This window comes from Nesoenas mayeri (genome assembly GCF_963082525.1).
Source record: "Nesoenas mayeri genome assembly, chromosome: 26".
NCBI classification, from domain to species: Eukaryota; Metazoa; Chordata; class Aves; order Columbiformes; family Columbidae; genus Nesoenas; species Nesoenas mayeri.
Genome location: NC_137552.1, coordinates 2094671 through 2115374, shown reverse-complemented (window position 1 = coordinate 2115374; position 20704 = coordinate 2094671). Strand labels below are relative to the sequence as shown.

Below are 20704 nucleotides of genomic sequence, written 5' to 3'. Positions count from 1 at the left end.
CGCCGAGCCGAGCAGCAAAACCAGCGCCAGCGCCCAAGGGTGGAATATATTGAATAATCATGGGGCTGAAAAGCACCGTCCCTCCCCGTGACACAACCAACCTGAATCCTGTGCAGCTGGACCACCCCGAGCAGGGAGGATCCTGCGAAAAACATTTCCCTATCCGAAGAGTTATGACTGTTTTGACAGAAGGAATTTAAATTGAGAAGAATGAAGCCGTTTAGGTTTCCTACAGGTCACCCGGTTGGTGGAGCCCTGAGGGAACACTAAAGCATCGATAACAATCTCCTTTTAGGAAGTAATATCTGTAAATATTAGGAAGTAATTCTGCAAATTATGGAACCCCACAAGGAGCATCCAAACAGGGCTAATTTCAACCTGGAAATATTTTATTTAGACCCTCATGTTTAGCTTCACTCCTTTAATCCCTAAATGGAGACGATTGCCCATTGAACCTTCCCACTAATTTCAAAGGCAATTCTTCTTTAAACACCTCAACAGCAAAGACAACCGCTCCTGGATCCAAACAAACTGTTTATAAAGGACAAGAGAGGCCAGAGGACAAGGATGTCAGCAACAAAATGCTGGGGGGTGGAAAAGAATGGGAAAGAACGTCTTGAGCAGCCAAAAAAACCCTGAAACCCCAGTATTTGAGAACACCCAAACAAGACCCAACTGCAGACGCTGCTCCTGGGGATGAAATTTCTTGCTCCCCATGGAATCCACAGCGCAGGTTCCAGATTAAAGTGTTTTCCCCCAGCTCTCTCCTGCCCCTTCAGCTCCGAGAGCTGCGCAGCCCCTGAGAAACACGACTATACGGCAGTTCGCCCATTTAGAACCACGGCCTCACAACAGTGAAACTACCATTGAAACTGAGATTACTCAAGGACTATCTAGGAAATTAAAACCCGGGACTGGTGCGGCTCGCACTAATTAACCAGCAGGTTGCTGCAAGGAGGAGCGTGAGCTCTGCAGAAACCAGCCAAGAGGTAGAGTCGATGGCAGGAATAACGCGTTGTTGCTTTCTGGAAGATGACCTCGGGCAATTTCCACTCCCAGTTATAAAAGCGGGGCAGGTGGGAGGGCAGGGTAGCAGCAGGAGCATTAATAGAGACGCGCTGCAGCTTCACCTGCGGTTTTGGGTTGTCTGTGGGTGGATAAATGGGGGAAGAAAAAGCAAACTCACAGATAAAGGCACCAGTTAAAGTCCAGTGACTACTGGGCAAAATAAATATTAAGTAGCCTAAATAATACACATTTTAACAACACTTGCTATTGTTGCTATAGGTGGATCTGGCAAATATGAGTCACCTTCGCATGAAATCCCAAACTGGAAATCCCAACCTGCTCTCCTAGCACAGTCAGACCTGTAGGCAGAAAAGTAATTAAGTCTCTAACCAAAAAAAGGCACCTCCACATGAACGCTGGTGTTGGCCAAATGCGTCAGGCTGGACAATTTTGAAGCAGATGTTGTTTAAGATCACAAGATGGTTATATTTGGAATAAGAGGAACAATCTCATACACTGTCTTCACAAGTATGATCTAATAAATAAGTTTCCAGGAGATCCCAAAATACACTTGGGAGGAAAACAAGTCAGAGACAAGTAGATGCTATCTATATTTAATAGGAAGGTGATTCATAATTATTTTTTCAATTTCTTCTTTATGATGTAATTCAAGACAAATCTAGCAAGAAAAATCCAAGCCAGATGAAGAACGGCTACTTACACTCTGCAAACATGAAACCCAAAAGAGTGATAAACTCTGCAGTGGGATCCAGAAGGACCTGAGAATGAGTAATAGTGTGTGTAATTACAGAATGTAACAGCAATGCAGGGACTTGTACCGGGGTAACACGAGCGATGCTTCTGTGGCTTCCAGAGAGTCCAGTGCTGCTGAACAGCGAGGCCTCTGAGAATAATTCTGAAGACTGACAAGTAGGATAACTACGCTAGAACGAAAAAATGAACACAAATACGCTCAGAAAGCAGCGTTTCAATGGACACATTCTCTGATGCCTCTGATGGAGCAGACGGGGGGAACTGAGTGCTGAGGAAGGGGTACGGGAGGCAGGAGGTTCGTCACCCCCAGCACCCTCTTGTGCCACTGGTTCCCACCATGGGACGCTCTCAGGGATCCTGAGCAGAGAAATGACAGATCCTTTTTCTTGCCAGGCTTATTTCCAGCCAAATCAGTGCCAGGGACATTCCTCCAGAAATCCTTCAGTTCTTGTGTCACATCAACGTTCCCGTGGAAGCCAATTCTGACATTACCTGCTCCGTAAAAATCCTTCTGTTGCCAACAATGACATTTTGTGGGAACACAGAGAAGGAGAGACTGCAAACCATTCTTCCACTCTGAGTGAAAGATGTAATTTCAAAGGCAAAATCCTCAGTGTGAAAACCCTATGGAAGGACAAGTTAATACAAGTTAATCCTGGAGAACCCAAGTGGTCAGTGGCAGCGACAGCAGCACCGGGCAGGGAGGCGAACACAGGGCAAGATCCCAGACTGAGAAATAATACTCATCGCTGGCACTTGTGATTCATTTCATGGCTCTCATGATAACTATTGTTTAGTTTTAAATGCATCCTCTTAGAGCAAAATGAATACAACCATCTTCACTCCTATTAAGAGAGGTTTTCAGCTTTCATCACTGGAAAGAATGGTTTGAAAGCAACCACAGCATCTCCCAAAGGCTTAAATGTCAGAAAGCAGAAAACAAGAGCAGTGAGTGGTGGAATTTGTCAGTGCTGCTCACTCACCATTTACACACAGCGAGTGTCCTCACTGACGGATGGATGGTTTGTACATGGTATGGTTGTTTTTTCATGGTATTTCCTCCCCACGTGCTAAAAAAATGGACCATTTGGCACTCATAGCACTGGAGTGCACAGAGTATCAAAACACAGGTCAAAACTACACAGCAATTGCTGTCTTCGGTGACAGGGACTTTTGGTTTGCACAATATCCATTGCATTCTATCATTCAGAGAATATAAGGAGTGTCAAAGGCTCCCACTCTCCATGTGGACACCAGGGACGACCAGATGGGTGGGCACAATTGTGCACTTTTCCTACACACTGTTACCCAGCAAATTACTTGGGATAAGTCCATTTGTGCTATCAGCTTCTACATCAAATGCCTCATTAAGATAAATAGAGGCTGCTCATTCATCTTAAACTGCTTTGGGCTAAGACAAGCCAATACATCTACATCGAAAAGGTGAGAGGATTGGGGTTTTTCCCTGGATGGCTTTCCCAGCCTGGTTATGGGGCTTACCATGCTCATCAAGAGCCAAGAATTTGGCACTTGAGGTGAGAAATACTTTGGCACTGCACAAAGGATGTGAAAGCGGTGTGGGGATTACTATTAACACAAGATTTCTGATGCATAACTGACGCGTGGAGGAGCCTTCAAGAAGGCAGCAGAAGTGTCTTGATAAAAATAACCCACAAGAGTGATCCTGACTGCTTAAATGTTTGAGCTCTGCAGAGTCTTGACCACATCCCCAGTACAACATACACCAGACCTGTTGACCAAGCCAGTCCTGCCGTAAGAACCTGTTAATTTGTTCCATCCTGCAATTTATTGCGGTTTAATAGTGTACATTAGTAAATGTAACCCTAGCAATTTTATCCTTTAATTTAGTCAAGGTGCTAGAAATTGTCTTGAAAATTCACTGTGTTTACCGTATTTGTCTGCACAGGGTCTACTCACTAACTTTAGCAAACTGCCCCTCAGCAAAGCAGCTGAAGTACCACGTATGAACTATGGAAAAAGCTCCTGGGAGGGAGATTAAGATCAGCTGAAGAGTTTTCTCCCCAAAATCAGCAGCAATAAATCTGGACTGGCCTCTAAGTTAATAAAGGCCTATGGTGCATCACCAGCGCCCCAAAACAACATTATCACCTCAGAAGTCATGGAAACAGTGAAGACCTCTCTGCTCTAAGCTGGCTGCTTCTGTTCCTTCGTACAGGTGCCACCTTGGCCCCTCCACGAGAGCATCAACGATCCAGAAACCCAACAGAAAAGCAGGAAAAAAAATAAGCAGCTGTTATTTAAGCCAATTAAAACATTGAGATTTGCATTGCTACTTATTTGCCGCATGATGACAATACACATGGCATCTTTTAGAAGGTAAGTGTCCACCGTCACGCTTTCCTGGCTTCCCTGCTTCTACCATCCCGCTGGACATCCAACACTCCTCTGCTCCTCAGGAAGGAACACCAAGCACCCAAACCCCCCAACACTCAGCACCCAAAACTGCCCAGCACCCAAACCCCCCAACACCCAGCACCACCCAGCACCCAAAACCACCCAGCACTCAAAACCCCCAACACCTAGCACCCAAAATCGCCCAGCACCCAAACCCCCCAACACCCAGCACCCAAAAACACCCAGCACCCAAACCCCCCAACAACCAGCACCCAAAAACACCCAGCACCCAAACCCCCCAACACCCAGCACCCAAAACCGCCCAGCATCCAAACCCCCCAACACCCAGCACCCCAAACCGCCCAGCACCCAAACCCCCCAACACCCAGCACCCAAAACTCCCCAGCATCCAAATCCCTCAACACCCAAAACCGCCCAGCATCCAAACCCCCCAACACCCAGCACCCAAAACTGCCCAGCATCCAAACCCCTCAACACCCAAAACCGCCCAGCACCCAAACCCCCCAACACCCAGCACCCAAAACTGCCCAGCATCCAAACACCCCAACACCCAGCACCCAAAACCGCCCAGCACCCAAACCCCCCAACACCCAGCACCCAAAACCACCCAGCACCCAAAACCACCCAGCACCCAAAACCACCCAGCACCCAAAATTCCCCAGCACCCAGCAACTCCCAGCACCCAGCCCTTTGGGCATTTGGGGTGACTGCCTGGCCCAGCCACCCCTCTGCTACCCGCAGGAAGGGAGGGACAGCACCTGGGGGAAAGGACGCAGCCAAATTTTGCTTAAAAACAAGACTCCTTTTGACAAAAAGCAGCCCCCCTTTAAGTTTCCAAAAGTTTAAGCCCTTAATGGAAAACATGTTTTCTATCAACTGATCGGAAAAATTAAGCAAATTATTCCCAATCATTTCAAAATCGTTCAACTTGCCGTCAGTTTCCTCCCAAGCCCGGCTGGTATGGTTTGTACACCAGGCTTTAAAAGGTTTACACGTATCTTCTTTTTCTTGGCGTTTCCTCAAAGGGTTTCAAGTTCAGTAGAACGAATCAAGATTCGGCGAATCAGCTGCCAGAGACTGGAGATGTCTAACTTAGGAATGTCTGCATCCTTGAAAGCCAGGATGCACCGCGGCCCAAAATCCAAGAACAAAGACAAGATTCCTATTGTTTGTTTTGCTAGAGACATAAACGCTACATTTAATAGGAAAAAACCCAACTAATAAACTCCTTTTTATACACTGATGCCTGCAAGAATACGGTAACGTCCTTAGTGCTGTTTTCACCTAAAAGAAGTCAGTATATAAACCACATAAAGCAAAGTTACTTTCTTACTGCGACACAGGCGAAGCTCAAAAAAGGAAACACTTTATTATCAAGAAGCGTCGTCCACAAAGTTATACATCTAACCCTCGGTCTTATTTTAGAAAGCCTCCCTGGTAATTTGCCTGTGCTTTTGAAAAGCAAGCAATATGTTTTGAATTATAAGAGGTTACAGGGACATTTTTGTGGTAAATTTAGACTTTCATTTGCAAAAAAAAACAAAAACAAAAACCAACAAAAAAAACCTTCAGCGCTACAAAAATCCTTTCGGAAATAACATTTTTTTGTCATTGCTAAGCACTTTTCAACAAAGTTTAATAGCTACTGTTCCAAGGAGCTGTTTACATCCAGCTTTAAAAGAATACTGGGGTGCTTCTGGCGCTGCCAGCAAGAGGAAAAGCAGCACGGCGTCTTTGCGATATAACAAAAGAGTGTATCTTCTCCGCAGCGTGCAGGGGCACCAGATTTTCTAAGCAAATTCATTTAAAGACTCCTGGTGCTCAGGGTCTGGTACTCCGGGATTTTTCTGGCAGCTTAAATGATACTCACAGCTCTTTGAGGCTTCTTTCAGTCGTTCCCCTGGGCTTTACACCCAGGACCAAGAAGGGATAAAACGCCAAATAAGCCGGTGTTAATAAGAAGTGGAAGGCGCTGTTTCTGGCCTTGCAAGTTGATCGATGCAATATCCAGGAGCTTTATAAACAGAGCACGGGAAGAGAGGCCTTCAAACAATGAGAGCTGGGTTTTGACTCCGAAGGTGAAACTTCATTCTTGTGAAGAAAATAACCTGTTTACTTGAAATTTAGTTATAAGAATAAAAGTAAAAGTTTTCCTGTAGATGTCTAGCCACATGAAAGCCTCATTGTGCCCTTGATAACCGTGCTGTGAAGGCTTTTACAGCCCCTGCGGCTCTTGCAGGCTGACACGCCACATTTTACCACCTCAATATACCATAGAGGAGCTCTCCCCAAAGAAAGCCGTGCTGTTCGGACACTGGGAAAAGAGAAATGGTTTTGTTTTAGTTTGTTTGTCTTTGCTGTTCACTGTGAGCCAGGCTTTGCTGCCATCCAGTAAGCTGTTAAAATATGGGTTCTCATTATTCCTTGGCTGTTTTGCAGAATGCCGCAGTAAATTGCTCGAGCCCCCTTTAGCTTTCCTACTGCGAGTTTGTCCGAGGCACTGTAAATAAAACCCAGAACTATGTGAAGGCACTGACCAGTCTGATGCTTATCATGGAAGCCAGATATTAAAAGGGAACCTTTTCAGAAAGTTTCTTGAGCCCCAGTGTATAATTTATTTGAGGGGTCACAATGTGCACCTGCTCTACATCAAAAAGAGACTGAAAACCTTTGCATCAGGAGCCCCTTTCCAGAAGATTGATTCAAAGATTGTCAGAAATTCCAGTGAAACGCTGCTTGAGTTGGCTTAATCTACATAAAATATGCAGGATTGCAGGTGTACAGGGGAAAACACAAAAATACGATCTTAAAACATTATGCTTTGGAGATGGAGTTGGACACACTACCCTAAACTAAATATTCACCTCTTGCAGCGTATCATATACCACATATTGCAAACAGTCCTGCCACAAAGCTGCTGCAGATTTTAATTCCCCAGGAAGATGTAGCGAGCCTCCAGGCTTCTCAAATTAAGTTACATCGACTTCAAATGGGAACAGACCATGATACTATAATCAAATTATTCTCTGCATGAACAAGCTCAGATAGGATAATGTCAGGCCAGGCTCTGTCCAGACCCAAGAGAACGTGAACTCCCTCGGGCACAGATCTCATATGGAACCAGGAAACTACTTGAATAGATCAAGAGGATAATCAGCGGTTACGGCATAGCAAACCTCCTACCACAGCAAAGTTTGGGTCGATTTCATAAATTAGACATTTAAGGAGGAGGCTGTGTCTTGGTTGAAATTTATAGAGCATTTCTTCCATGCCAAAAGGAGCAACTGAGGGAAAAGTACACAAATGCTCATCATAAAGTTCTGATATGTTAACAGATGTGTGCTGTGGGAGAAACTGATAAACATCTAAAGGAGATAAGCTGTGTTTCTGAGGTCAAATGGGAAAGAGTGAAAGAGATAGGTGAAGCAGATAAACCAGAAAACACGACCAACCCCTGTGGATACACTTTGAACAGGCGTATGTGGGAAAGGGGGGTTTGCCAAGGCGTAAGGCAAGAGGTGAGCACAGCGATCAGTGCGAAGGTGATTCTAGGCGAGAGCTTTAGCTCTGCGTCTAGCTCAGACTTGGGTCTGGTATTTGATAGGGGAAACAAGAAGATCTGGCTTTGAATGCAAAGGCCTAGAAAGGACCAAGTCAGAGGGTACAGACATAACATGTAAATTGTTGCCCAGAAGATCTCGCTCCTCCCGCCCAAGGGACCTCCAGCTGGCTCACCAGGCAAGGCTGGAAAGATCGACACCGAAACCAGAGAAAACATCAGCACCGAGATCAGAGAGGACATAGACATCTTCGGGAGAGCTGAAGGTACCTGAACAGACACGTCGGCAAGGGGAAGGTTGGGCAGAGCTGTCCATCTGTACAAAGAAGGTGCTGAAGGCCAGAGGAGAAAGAGAAGTCACCAAGGATGGCCAAGAGGAGAACACAATTATACAAATATAGCCAGGAAGTCGGTAAGAGGAGAAAGGGTCAGGTGGGACAACATTTCTCAAAGATACAGTGGGAGTCATCAGCTGACACCCTGGAGTGCAGCAAGAAACATTCACAGATGAGAAACAACATCACGGCAGGTGAGCAGCTGTCTGGGGACCATTTAATGCCACCATTTCACCCAACAGTACGTTTTTCTGGAAGAATGCTCTGGATCAGGCCAACCCAACAGCTACACACTAATTATTCGCTGAAGTTTCATGTATCTCGAGGCTGGCAGGTCAAAGCAGACAAGAGGCAGCAACAGAGCAGACGCCGCCAGCTGCTGAATGGAGAAGGGATGGGCAGCAACATCACAGCCACCGGGAAACGTGTGCTGCAAAATACCTCGGCAGGCAGGTGAACGGGCCAGGACGCAACAGTGGTGAGATGCAAATATTCCAACACTGTTCTAGGAGAAAATGTAAAGTCTGTGCAGAAAAATGGTCTGAAATTAGGGAGGACAGAATGGAAAGTGCCATCACCATCAAGAGTTAAAGCAAGAACAGACTACGATTCTACTGGTGAGATTGAGAAGTACAGCACCACAAGAGCAGCTGTGATGATGGGGTGGGTCCTCTGGTTTGTCATTAATGACTGTTTTTAAATAAAAGGTCTTTACATGCTACCCCCATCCTCCTACCTCAGCTTCTCATCGCTGAATGTCTGCTTCTGCAAACTGGAAACGAGCATTCGCTACAAAGGGACACACGGCTCCCTATTTAACACTCAGGCAAACCCATGTTCAGACATCTCTTTCCTTCTCCCCCTCTCAGAATTTCTTCATTCCACAAGAGGCAATCATGACCCAGGGACTGAGAAAGGAGGGAGATGGTGTAACATCAAATACCTAACGAGATCTGCATCTCTAAAAGGAATTTGAGTAAGACTAAAGGAGAAATGTTCAGGTAGTGTAAAAGCTCGCTCAGCCCAAAAGGAATGCGAGTGGTCGGCGGAGCTGTAGGGCAGGAGAACAATTTGAAGAGGCAGATTTTTGAACAGAAGTCAATTCAAAGGACTCTTGACTAAAGGACACCACGAGACTTATTGGAAATATTAGCTAATATTTACTGTAAAAAATTGGCAGATCTTAAAGCCAACCTTTAGCTTGTGAAATTCAGGTGATGGTAACTTCAGTTAAGATGATGCAGGTTTTATAAACCATCTCAAATGTGTGGTAGTCAACAAAAAGCAGGATTCTGCTTCACAGTACCACAAACCGATGCACTGTCTGCTCTGAGGATCTTCAGGACCCCATCAGAATCTACAAGATAGCAAAAATTTAACAAGGGAAAGTGTAGAGTCCTGCATCTGGGCAGGAACAACCCCAGGTTCCAGTATAGGTTGGGAAATTACATATTAGAGAGCAACGTAGGGGAAAGGGACCTGGGAGTCCTGGGGACAGCAGGGTGACCATGAGCCAGCACTGGGCCCTTGTGGCCAGGAAGCCAATGGGACCTGGGATGGGTTAGAAGGGGGTGGTCAGTAGGTCAGAGAGGTTCTCCTGCCCCTCTGCTCTGCCCTGGGGAGACCACACCTGGAATCTTGTGTCCAGTTGTGGCCCCTCAGTTCCAGCAGGACAGGGAACTGCTGCAGAGAGTCCAGCGTAGGGCAACGAAGATTATTAAGGGAGTGGAGCATCTCCCATGTGAGGAAAGACTGAGGGAGCTGGGGCTCTTTAGTTTGGAGAAGAGGAGACTGAGGGGTGACCTTATTAATGTTTATAAATATATAAAGGATGAGTGCCATGAGGATGGAGCCAGGCTCTTCTCGGTGGCAAACAATGACAGGACAAGGGGTAATGGGATCAAGCTGGAACACAGGAGGTTCCACTTAAATTTGAGAAAAAACTTCTTCTCAGTAAGGGTGACAGACACTGACCCAGGCTGCCCAGGGGGGTTGTGGAGTCTCCTTCTCTGCAGACATTCAAAACCCACCTGGACATGTTCCTGTGTGACCTCACCTGGGTGTTCCTGCTCCAGCAGGGGGATTGGACTAGATGATCTTTTGAGGTCCCTTCCAATCCCAAACATACTGTGATACTGTGAAAAAGATTGCTGAGGAATTCTTCAATTACCAGCTTTTTGTAGATATACTTTGTGTAAACAGCAGAAAAAAAGTACTTTAAAAAATGCAATAAGGAACATCTCCTGTTGAGCTAATACAAAATAGTTGTGGCTAAAAAACTGATTCTTCTGGGCTTTTTTTTCCACGGGTGACACGAATGTCCATCCCCCCTTGCTGTTAGCCAGCTACCTGCAATTACATTTTGTTACCTGTGCTCTGAGAAGCACCATAAATGCAGCTCGGCATGGGCTGGCAAGCCAGGACCAGCAGCTCTGGCGCTCAGCGTTACCAGGGTTTAAAACTGTAAGGTACCCTGAAAGACTAATCTCATTCATAAATCTGACCTCGTATATTATTCAACACCTATGTGTTACAATTATTAAACACTACCTCAGCCACACTGCTATAAAAAGACTACTGTAAAACTCTGCTCTGGGGAAAGAAGGTATTCATAAGTCAGGGGAGGACAGATGTGAAAAAGAAGATTCAGTGAGACTCTGTAAATGCAACATATATGGAGGCAAAACAAATTCCACGCCAGACGTGACGTTGGTCAATGCTTTATTCGTATGAATGCTGTCAGGAAACACAGAGCCCACCTGTCGCAGCTGAGCTGAACGTTAAGTCCCTGCAGAAAGCCAAAAGTTCGCCTGGATCCCCCCTTTTACTACTCGTGTCATTAGGATTTGCTTTGTAAGCTAGATCGATGGCCTTTCCCACCTCCCAAGATCAAGCTGGATCCTGGCCAAGCCCGTATGTCAAATTTTGACGGACTAAGGGGAGTTTTCATTCCATTCATTCCGAATTCTGACACCAGAGAGCTCTCCGCAAGCTGAACCATTCTGAAGGAGCCAAGAAGAGCTGATGAGATTTAACTGCTGACCGTCCGAGCAGCGGTGAGGAACGTTCTGCAGCACCCGCGGTGACACGAACCCCCTCAGGGACAAAACAGACTCTTCCCAGCAGCTATTTAATTCAACACCACATGAACTATTCAAATATTCACATCTATTTAAAATGAGGAAATTAAAATGGCTTAAAGGCATGAAAAGCTTGTTCATTAAGCATGAATATTTCATTACTAAAAGCACGAATGAAACCAAGCATTTGCATAATATTTCCTCTGCCAGGATTAAAGAGACTTTGCTACCTAGTGAAAAGCCAAACCTCTCCCACCACAGCTTCAACCAACACCACAAATGTTTAAGATGGTGTTCAAAAGATAAGCAAGCTGGTGCAAAACCATCAATACAATATGGACAGCACCCTTTGCTCCAATGCTTTAAGTCAAGGGAAGAGTAGAAAGAGCGCTAAAGAGATGAAGAATCAAATGTGATCCACAATCCACATCCTGGCTGAGAAAATATCAGTTCTAACGTTTACAGGGGTTCTTGATTTTCTAAAGACAAGAACTTTAAGCCCAGAACTTGTGCATGCTTTGCCAGACCTGTTGAGGACAGAAAATGGGAATAACCCCCCCAAAAGATGCCTTTTTTTTGAGAGACACCCAAAAGGTATCGCCTTCACACAGTCTCAAGAAAATCCCTTCAAGATACCCCTGTGCAGCATACGGAGCACAATTCCCTGTTTCCATTTGCTACAACCTTTTTATAAGAGGAGAGCCTACACCTCACCCTGCCTGCATGGCCAACACCTACATAGAGTTCTCAGAGCACCACACTTTCCTTCCACATTCTTGATACCAAAAATATTATTAATCATAATAAACATTAGCTGTCTTTCAAAAGTATCTGCAGTAAACACGAATTCACGACTGTCGCCTTAATGTAGCATAGCTTTGAAAATGCTGGGGGTGGTTGCACTGTGAGACATAGTTGAGAAACAGTAGAAAAAGCACTTTTGCCTATTTTTAATGAAATGCAGAACTGTGGGTTTATTAAGTGTTGCTTTAAGAGGTCAGAAATCGCAATGTGTGCAGGGAGACAACTCTAAAGACTATGCAACTGTATTTCTTCACAGGACATCCTTGGGCTCAGGCAGGCTGGGGTGACCAGCAACTATCTGAGCAGCAAGTACGGCCTTTGCACATCGGGACTTTGGAATTAGTTAAAAAAAGAGAGGAAAACAACCCAAAATTCCTTTTACAACCATTACACCTTACCACGTGCTTTCACAGTGTTCCTTGCATGCATCCTTGAATTCTTTAATAATCATGACAAAGATCTGTTCTATTCCCAGGAGGAAATTTGCACAATGCTTCTGAAAATGAGCAACGCTCTAGAATGGATGAGTCAAGTAACACCTGCTTACGAATCAGACGTGAGAACAGAAAGCCCTTGAGCGCCCAGCTCATACGGGACTATCCTGAACGCTACCCTGCTGTTGGGATATAGAATATTAATAGTCTACTTTCTACCTGGTTTTCCACTTCCAGCCCTCGGCTGCGACTCGGAGGCGTTGGGTTTATCCACCACCCGGCTCAGTGGGATCATGTCTCGCTGTCCCGCAAAACATTCAAGACTTTGTGAGGAGCAGCTAGTCTGAAGTGATGCCTGAAGTTACCACTGAGACCACAGAACAGATAATTCAAGACATCAAGCTCTTTGCGTACTGTACAGACCATTTTTAAAGCTCTAAGTTTGGATTTGTTTGTCGAGATAAATGGTATTTGTACGGGAGAGTGCAATGAGGGGTCACTGCAGGATAATACAAGAAATTATATATAACACTGAATATTCCACACTTGTGAAAAATAACCTTTTTGCCTTCTTCTTTACAAGGAAGTAAAATAAAAACGATAACTTGTATCACTTGGAGTGATGAGAAATGAGGGGATGTACAGTTCAGTGTTTCCCTTACTCAAGAGCTCGCGCCACAAGTTTCATCTGTGCCACAATTTCTGCAGAACGTTGGCAGCTCCTGCACCATCTCGCTCCACCTGCTGCCAAATAGTCACAGTCACGTTAAATCAAACCCTCCCACTGAAATGAAAGTGTTTTACCAAGCCCAGAGCAGGACGTTCTCCCTTTGGTTACAGGCGGGTAACACTCGGCATGCGACTGAACACCCATGAGTGCCAGGGAAAGGATCCGAGAGCTGCTGGACACCAAAAGCATTCCCTGTTTTAAGGAGTCTTTTCAATTAATCTCAACAATTATCTGTTCGAGCTCTGGAGTTTTTCAGTAAAGAAAGCAAGCTAGCTATTGAGTCCACACTAACCGTTCCAATACTCCTGCTTCTTTTTATTTTGATGACTAAAAATCACAACCAGGCGCTGGTACGAAGCCCACTCAGAACTGAGGAATTCAAAGACTGGATGATTTTTATTTACAGCTAATATGTAACATGCAGTAAGCACTTGCATGTCCACATGAAACGGCCAGTTTATTAAGTAGTTGTAAGACACGGCCAGGAAAAAATACTAAAACTGTCATATCCTCACTGACTGATCTACCTGAACCTACAAACACCAGGGCGTGAAGCGCAGTGATTGGGAAACGAGGCAGTAAATTCACATTGAACCCACTCACCTACCCAGGCAAGTCCTCACACCGACAAACAAACCAGCCACGTTAATCCAGCCCATGTCAACAGCACTAAATTCAAATATTAATGCAACAAAAAGTGCAACTTCACCATTTCTCTTTTTCCCACTAGAGACATCCTTGGGGAAATATCCTCGCCTGCACCGACGCTGGTATGATTTCAATTCCACTCACATTTGGGCTCACTTGGGAACTAAATCCAGCACAACCCGTCTTGGGTCAGCCAGTGACCCCAAACAAAAATAGCTCTGGCAGAAAGTGGGATTTATGGAATAGGGTGGAGCCCATCCCGGGTAAACGCAGCAAACGCGACACTTGAAGTTAATGATGGAGAAGCAACAATTTCTCCGTTCTGTGCACGGCGAGCACAAAGGTGACTTGTGCCATCTACACAACGTGACAAAACAGGTGACGCATCAACCTGTCAACAGGTCAGAATCTCATGTGTAATTTGGGTCTGACACAATTTAAAACATACCAGCTGTGAGTGTTAATGACTGTCTCCAAAGTGGTAAAAATAAGAGACGCAAATGTTGCTTGAGAATTGTATTAATAATCACAGCAGCAGCGATGCTGGGTCAGCAGGCCAGGCCCACAGCTCTGAGCAGGGCTTAGCAGAGTTTAGCAGTATAACAGAAAAGCCACACTTCTGGAAAATTCAGCCTGGCTTTCCCAAATGTTCCAGTGCAGACAAACCTCAAACCAGGGGATGATAGGACCAGGGTTAGAAAAATGAACAGTATTATTTTTAACAAGGAATTATTCTGCTCATAACACAGACACAAGGCTCCAGTGAAAGCAGCGCATGTGTTCTCCTGCAAAAGAAACCGGAGTTTGAATTGCTGTCACAAGGTAAAACCTGGTTTTGAGTAACAGGGACCAAGGCCTTGGAGCTGATGGTGTATTAGATACAGCAGGGATGTCCAGACAGGTCCTTGGGCACGGTCAGCAACAGGACAGGAAAACCGATAAAATATCAAACTGCGCATCAACTGTAAGGATCCAGAATTGCTGGCTTGTTCCGCTCATCCTCTTTCATGCAAAACCAGCAAAGTCTACCAGTGCAAGGCACCTCTCAGTTCATTAATTTGATTCCTAAACACAACCAACACGCTATGTTGATTTTTAAGTTATCTAACGATCCATTTCCAATACTTCGTTTAGATTCCTAGTGCACACTAACCGAAGAATAAAAACCCCAAGAACAAACCGTTACATGCAGGTTTCCTGCTAATTAGGACAACTTCGTTTGCAAGCTTTTTGTAATACAATTACAGTGTCATAGCATGCACAAATGAGAAACAAATTTAAACTTTTAGAGGCACTGAAAAATGTATTTAAATCCGACATTTCCTCATGTTCAAAGCTCACCTGTTCACACTACATTTTTCTGAGTATTTAAACACAAATGCTCTCGCTACCCAATTATAAATCCAAAATATAAAAGCAAAAACAGTATTGAATATGCTGGTTGCTATTACATCTCGCAGTCCTGACCTTGCAGCACCTCAGAAAACGGGTCCACCCGGCTGTGGAGCACAAAGATTCTCGAACACTCAGCAGCTGATGAAGCCAGAGCTCAAAATCTATACATTTTATGCAGAACAGACATCATAATTGCCTGAAAGAGCTTAATTTTTTCCTTCCTCAGCAGTTTTATGGCAGGTGAGGAAGCTTAACCCACCTGTCTTCCCCTGGCTGTTGCCAGAGCTGCTCTCAGGTGTGTTCAACAACCACACGGGCCTGAAAAGTTATTGATTCCAACATCTCCACAATGCAAGCAGCAGGAGAGGGTCATAAAGCCTGAGCAAAACTAGCAGGTGGGGGACAGGCGATAAATCACATTTTTATCCCAAAGGCTTCCCTTGGGTAACTATCAAATCCTTGCACAGGCAGGGGCATAAGGGTTTATCAGGAAGAGCTCACATGAATGTTTTATAATGGAAAGAGGCAACCGCAGACTCAGGGTCCCCCCGGCTGACCCAGCGCCGCTCGGGATTGAGTTGGATCCACATAATGGGGTGGGCAGGCAGATCCTCCCCAAGCCCGTTGAGCCAGAAGGGAAATAAAACCATAAAGATCACGAAATGTCCATGAGTGGGATCATCCACAACCTGGGGTGGGAAGGCAGATCTTCCCCAAGCCCATTGAGCCAGAAAGGAAATAAAACTATAAAGATCATGAACTGTCCATGAGTTGGATCCACATAATGGGGTGGGAAGGCAGATCCTCCCCAAGTCCATTGTGGTTAGAAAGGAAATAAAACTATAAAGATCACGAACTGTCCATGAGTTGGATCCACATAATGGGGTGGGAAGGCAGATCTTCCCCAAGCCCATTGAGCCAGAAAGGAAATAAAACTATAAAGATCACGAACTGTCCATGAGTTGGATCCACATAATGGGGTGGGAAGGCAGATCCTCCCCAAGTCCATTGTGGTTAGAAAGGAAATAAAACTATAAAGATCATGAACTGTCCATGAGTTGGATCCACAACCTGGGGTGGGAAGGCAGATCTTCCCTAAGCCGATTGCAGTTAAAAAGGAAATAAAGCCATAAAGATCACAAACGAAATGTCCATGAGTGGGATCATCCACAACCTGGGGTGGGCAGGCAGATCTTCCCCAAGCCCATTGAGCCAGAAAGGAAATAAAACTATAAAGATCATGAACTGTCCATGAGTTGGATGCACAACCTGGGGTGGGAAGGCAGATCTTCCCTGAGCCGACTGCAGTTAAAAAGGAAATAAAACCATAAAGATCACAAACTGTCTGCACAGCGCGGGTTCACAGGTAACTCCCGTGAGGCTGGAGCAACCTTGGACTTGGTGACTTTTATTGCTGTGTTGTTTTATTTAATTCCATCTCAACTTTGCACAGATGTCAGCACAGACCTGTTAGAGGGTATGAGGTGGAGACTGAAGCACAAGAAGGAGGTTTTCTGAGGAAAAAAAGTCCCCACAGACCCACAGGGAGGGCTGGGTGCTCACTGGGCTCTCCCAAAAGTCCCAGTTTTACACAAGTTTCCCCTCTTTTGTGAGGATTTTTGCTCAGTCACCTCACGGCGGGGGAGGCGACACCTCCCGCTTCAAGTCACTCACCCCCCTCCTCACCCCGGTAACCAAAGTGGCGGCGAACAGAGAAAACGGCGCCTCACAACCCCTCACACACCGGGGGACCCTTCCCGCGCCTCACACCACCCCGTGTGTCCCCCCACCCCCCCCCCGCGCCATAACCCCTCACCGCAGGCGGAGGTTGGCCATGAACTCGGGCATGGTGACGGCGTCCATCAGCACGAAGTCGGCTTTGCCGAACTCCAAACTCTCCTGCTCCGCCATGGCGACTGTTGGGTTCACGCTGCCCCGGGTTGGGGAGGGAGGGGGGGGGGGCGGGGGGGGGAAGCGGGGGTGCCCGCCTCGCCCCCGCCGGGCCCCGCCTCACCTGCGGTGAGGCGGGGCCGGCGGGGGCGAGGCGGGCACCGTGCGCAGCGCCCCCTGGTGGCCCGCGCAGGCGAAGCACACACACAACACCCCCCCCCCCCCGCAAAGCGCGGGAGAAACAAGAGCGCCCTCTGCTGGGCACAGACGCGCACTGCAGATTATGGGTCCCCCCCCCCAAACAGTGGCGGGGGGGCACATAGAATCGGAGGATAGTTTGGTGCCACCCCTGCCATGAGGAGGGACGTGTAGAGTGCACTGTCAGCAGCTTGGTGATGGGAGCAGACTGGGGGAGTGAGTGACACTGGAAGCTGTGCTGCCATCGGAGAGCTGGACAGGGTGGGGAGTTGGGTAGAGAATGAAATAGAACAAAGTGTAGAGTCTTGAATGTGGGCAGAACAACCCCAGGTTCAGTGTAAGTTGGGGAATTAGAGAGCAGCGTAGGGGAAAGGGAGCTGGGGGTCCTGGGGACAGCAGGGTGACCATGAGCCAGCACTGGGCCCTTGTGGCCACGAAGCCAATGGGACCTGGGGTGGGTTAGAAGGGGGTGGTCAGTAGGTCAGAGAGGTTCTCCTGCCCCTCTGCTCTGCCCTGGGGAGACCACACCTGGAATCTTGTGTCCAGCTGTGGCCCCTCAGTTCCAGCAGGACAGGGAACTGCTGCAGAGAGTCCAGCGCAGCCACCAAGATGCTGCAGGGAGTGGAGCATCTCCCGTGTGAGGAAAGGCTGAGGGAGCTGGGGCTCTGGAGCTGGACAAGAGGACACTGAGGGGGGACTCATTCCTGGGGATCAAGATGGAAAGGGGCAGTGTCAGGAGGATGGAGCCAGGCTCTGCTGGTGACAACCAGGGACAGGACATGGGACTGAGGACGCAGCCCAGGGGGTGGTTGGTTTTCGGGCTTCTCCAGGCTGCCCAGGGGAACCCCCAGGACAAGGGGCTGCGAAGCCCCAGGGTGCTGTGCTGCCACATCCTGTACCCCATGGAACCCCCAGCCCAGGGTGCTGCAGAGATGGATCCTGCACCAAGGGGTCACCCTCCCTCCCCACAAACCCACCCCAGGGTGCAGCCAAGGGGATTCTGCATTTTAGCCCCCCCCCAAGTGTCCTGCTGCACTGAGGGACCCCCACCCTGTGGGGCCAGATCCTGCACCCAGCACCCATGGGTGCCCTCCCAGGTCCTGCTCACTCCAGCACTTACAGAACCCCCAGAAACCCCCCAAATACATGCAAAATAAAACCATGCAAAAAATATCACAGCAACACCTGGGTGCCCCAAGCAAAGGTCCTGCACCACCACAGAACCAGGCTTCAGGCTAATTAGGTTAATAATACTAATGAGGGCAACAAGGGCAAGGGGAGACATGGGAGCAGAAAGGGCCTGACCTGAAGAAAAAAAAGGTATTTGGGGTGAGAATTGCTGTTTGGGTATAGGATCTGGGGGGTGCAGGGCTGAGGCAGTGTGGCCATCCCCATCCCTGTCATTGTCCCCATCCCTGTCTCCATTCTTGTCACCATCCCTGTCCCCACAGCCCGGTGGGTCCCAAAGGGCTGCAGCCCCCAGCTGAAAGCAATAACCCCCCTGGTTATAGGTAGCAGTTCCTGGCTTGTTCCCTGCCTGCCCCTGGGGGAGGACAGGGCCGGGGAGCTCCTGAAGGTGAGCGGGGGGAAAAAAATGCCCTAAAATGCCCTTTTTGTGTTTTGTTTTTCTGGTGTGTTCACCTCAATAGTGGGATATTTTCCAGCCTTGTTTTATACAACATGCTAAATATTTCTTTTATTGTTATTGCAAGTGCCTAATTTGCATGATGCTAATTGAGTGCCTACAAATGCCCTGGGCCGGGCGGAGGTGCTGGGGCTCTGTTGTTGCTCAGCAGAGGTGCTGGGGCTGTGGGCAACAGTGATGAAGCCTGAGCCCCCCATTTTCTCAAGGAAGAAAGGAGCGATGGGCTGCGCCTGGCAGAGCCTCCTCTGCCTCCGTCCCCGCTGGCAGAAGAAGAAGGTGGTTTATTCCACCCACATCCACAAGCTCCTAAACCAGGTACGCTCCAGTTAGGCTTGGCTGCAAGCTCAGCTTGCTCATCCATGTATCCAAGCCTGGATGCTTGTGCTTTAGCTGAATCTGGACGTTTTTGACTTGAATTGAAGGTGTGGTGGGCAGGGCAGCTCCTCAAGCCATACGCCCCACGGGTGGTTGCGCTGATGCTCTCGTGGTTGCTGTCCCTGCAGATGTGGTCCGCTGGAGCCTCCTGCCTGGTGGCCGCTGTCCTCGCCAGGCTCGGCAGCCCCCGGCTGCTTGGGGACGTGGTGCTGGAGGCCACCCGGCTGTCCCGCTGCGGCAGAAGAAGCCACCTCGGCCACCAGCAGGTCCTGCTGGCCACAAAGCTGGTGCTGCTGCGTGAGCTCTCCAAGCCTCCCCCAGGATCCTTATGCTGTGACTGAAGGGACATGAGACAGCCTTAGGAGTATTTTAATGTGGTTTTTGGTAAATAAAGTATTTATTAGCGTTGTTTGACAGAATCTCCTACCTGGGCTGGCACCAAGAGCAGCAGGTGGGCTTGGATGACTATGGGTGGGTGACCCATGTACCCATGTAGGGGCGCAGGACAGAGGGTGCTCATGCGCATCCCCTCAATAAATATCTGCAGAGTGGCCCTGCTGGTGGGCAAATGAGCCCCAAAGTTCCAATGGGTCCTTCCTGGATAGAGAAGCCTCTTTGCCCTGGTGGCCCAGGGCAGCTGGACACCTTTGCACCAGGTTTGGTCAAGAAAGGGGAGAGGAGTGGCTGTTATTGCAAGTCCTGGGGCCCCATCAAGCTTGGGGAGCAGCAGCATCCCCAGCGATGCTGCGTCAGTTGGTGGCACTGCGTGACTTGTTTCCAGGCTCTCCGTGGGACGGTCCCCTCTGTGCACGGGGGTGTCTCTGGGTTCTCCGGGCTCAAATTAAGCCCAGGCGACGGTTGGGGTGTGTTGCAGTGCCCGGCCACCCCCCTGAGGGTGTCCCCAGGCCTGCTTAAGTGCCACCAGCTCCTGGCAGCACTGGGACGACCTCCCTGCATCAGCCTCTTCCAGCTACTGAGCTTCTCTCCCCAGGAGGCTGGAAAAGGGATGGATCCTTCCAGAGGGATCTGGGCCTCGTCACCTCGCGATGGTGGCACGAGCTGAAGGCTGTGACGTGTCTCTTCGGTGGGTTTGCGGTGGGAGGGGGTGACAGGTCTGCCTGCTCTGAGCCACCACCTGTGGCTGTCTTGGCCACTGGGCCACCATAGGGTCTGGGGAGACGTTCTGGACTCCATGATACAAACGCCCTCCTCCCTATTAATGGGGAAACATCTGGGTGTAGAGCCTTGATTTTTTTTTTTTTTTTTTAAATAATTGGAAGCGATGACTTATTCCCAGAGGGGAAGTGCCCTGGGGTGGCTGCACACATCATATGGCATCCTTTAAAAATCCTCCCTGTCATCCCAAAGAGCAGCTTTGGTAGAAGTGAGAGGATGAATGTCCAAGTGACTGCAGCTGAAAGGGCTTTTCAGA

At 47.9% G+C, this 20704-nt stretch overlaps 1 protein-coding gene across 1 annotated transcript in view; it reads right to left on the bottom strand.

Annotated features, from left to right (window-relative positions):
* MYO1D (myosin ID) overlaps positions 1–17075 on the bottom strand; it is a gene marked incomplete at both ends in the record, with an annotated part of 145280 nt that extends 128205 nt beyond the window's left edge. Inside the window, one exon of the mRNA XM_080360011.1 lies at positions 16981–17075. Within this exon, the coding sequence (XP_080216137.1) occupies positions 16981–17075 (95 nt within the window). The remainder of the gene's footprint in view (positions 1–16980) is intronic.
* Between the last annotated feature and the right edge of the window lie 3629 nt (positions 17076–20704).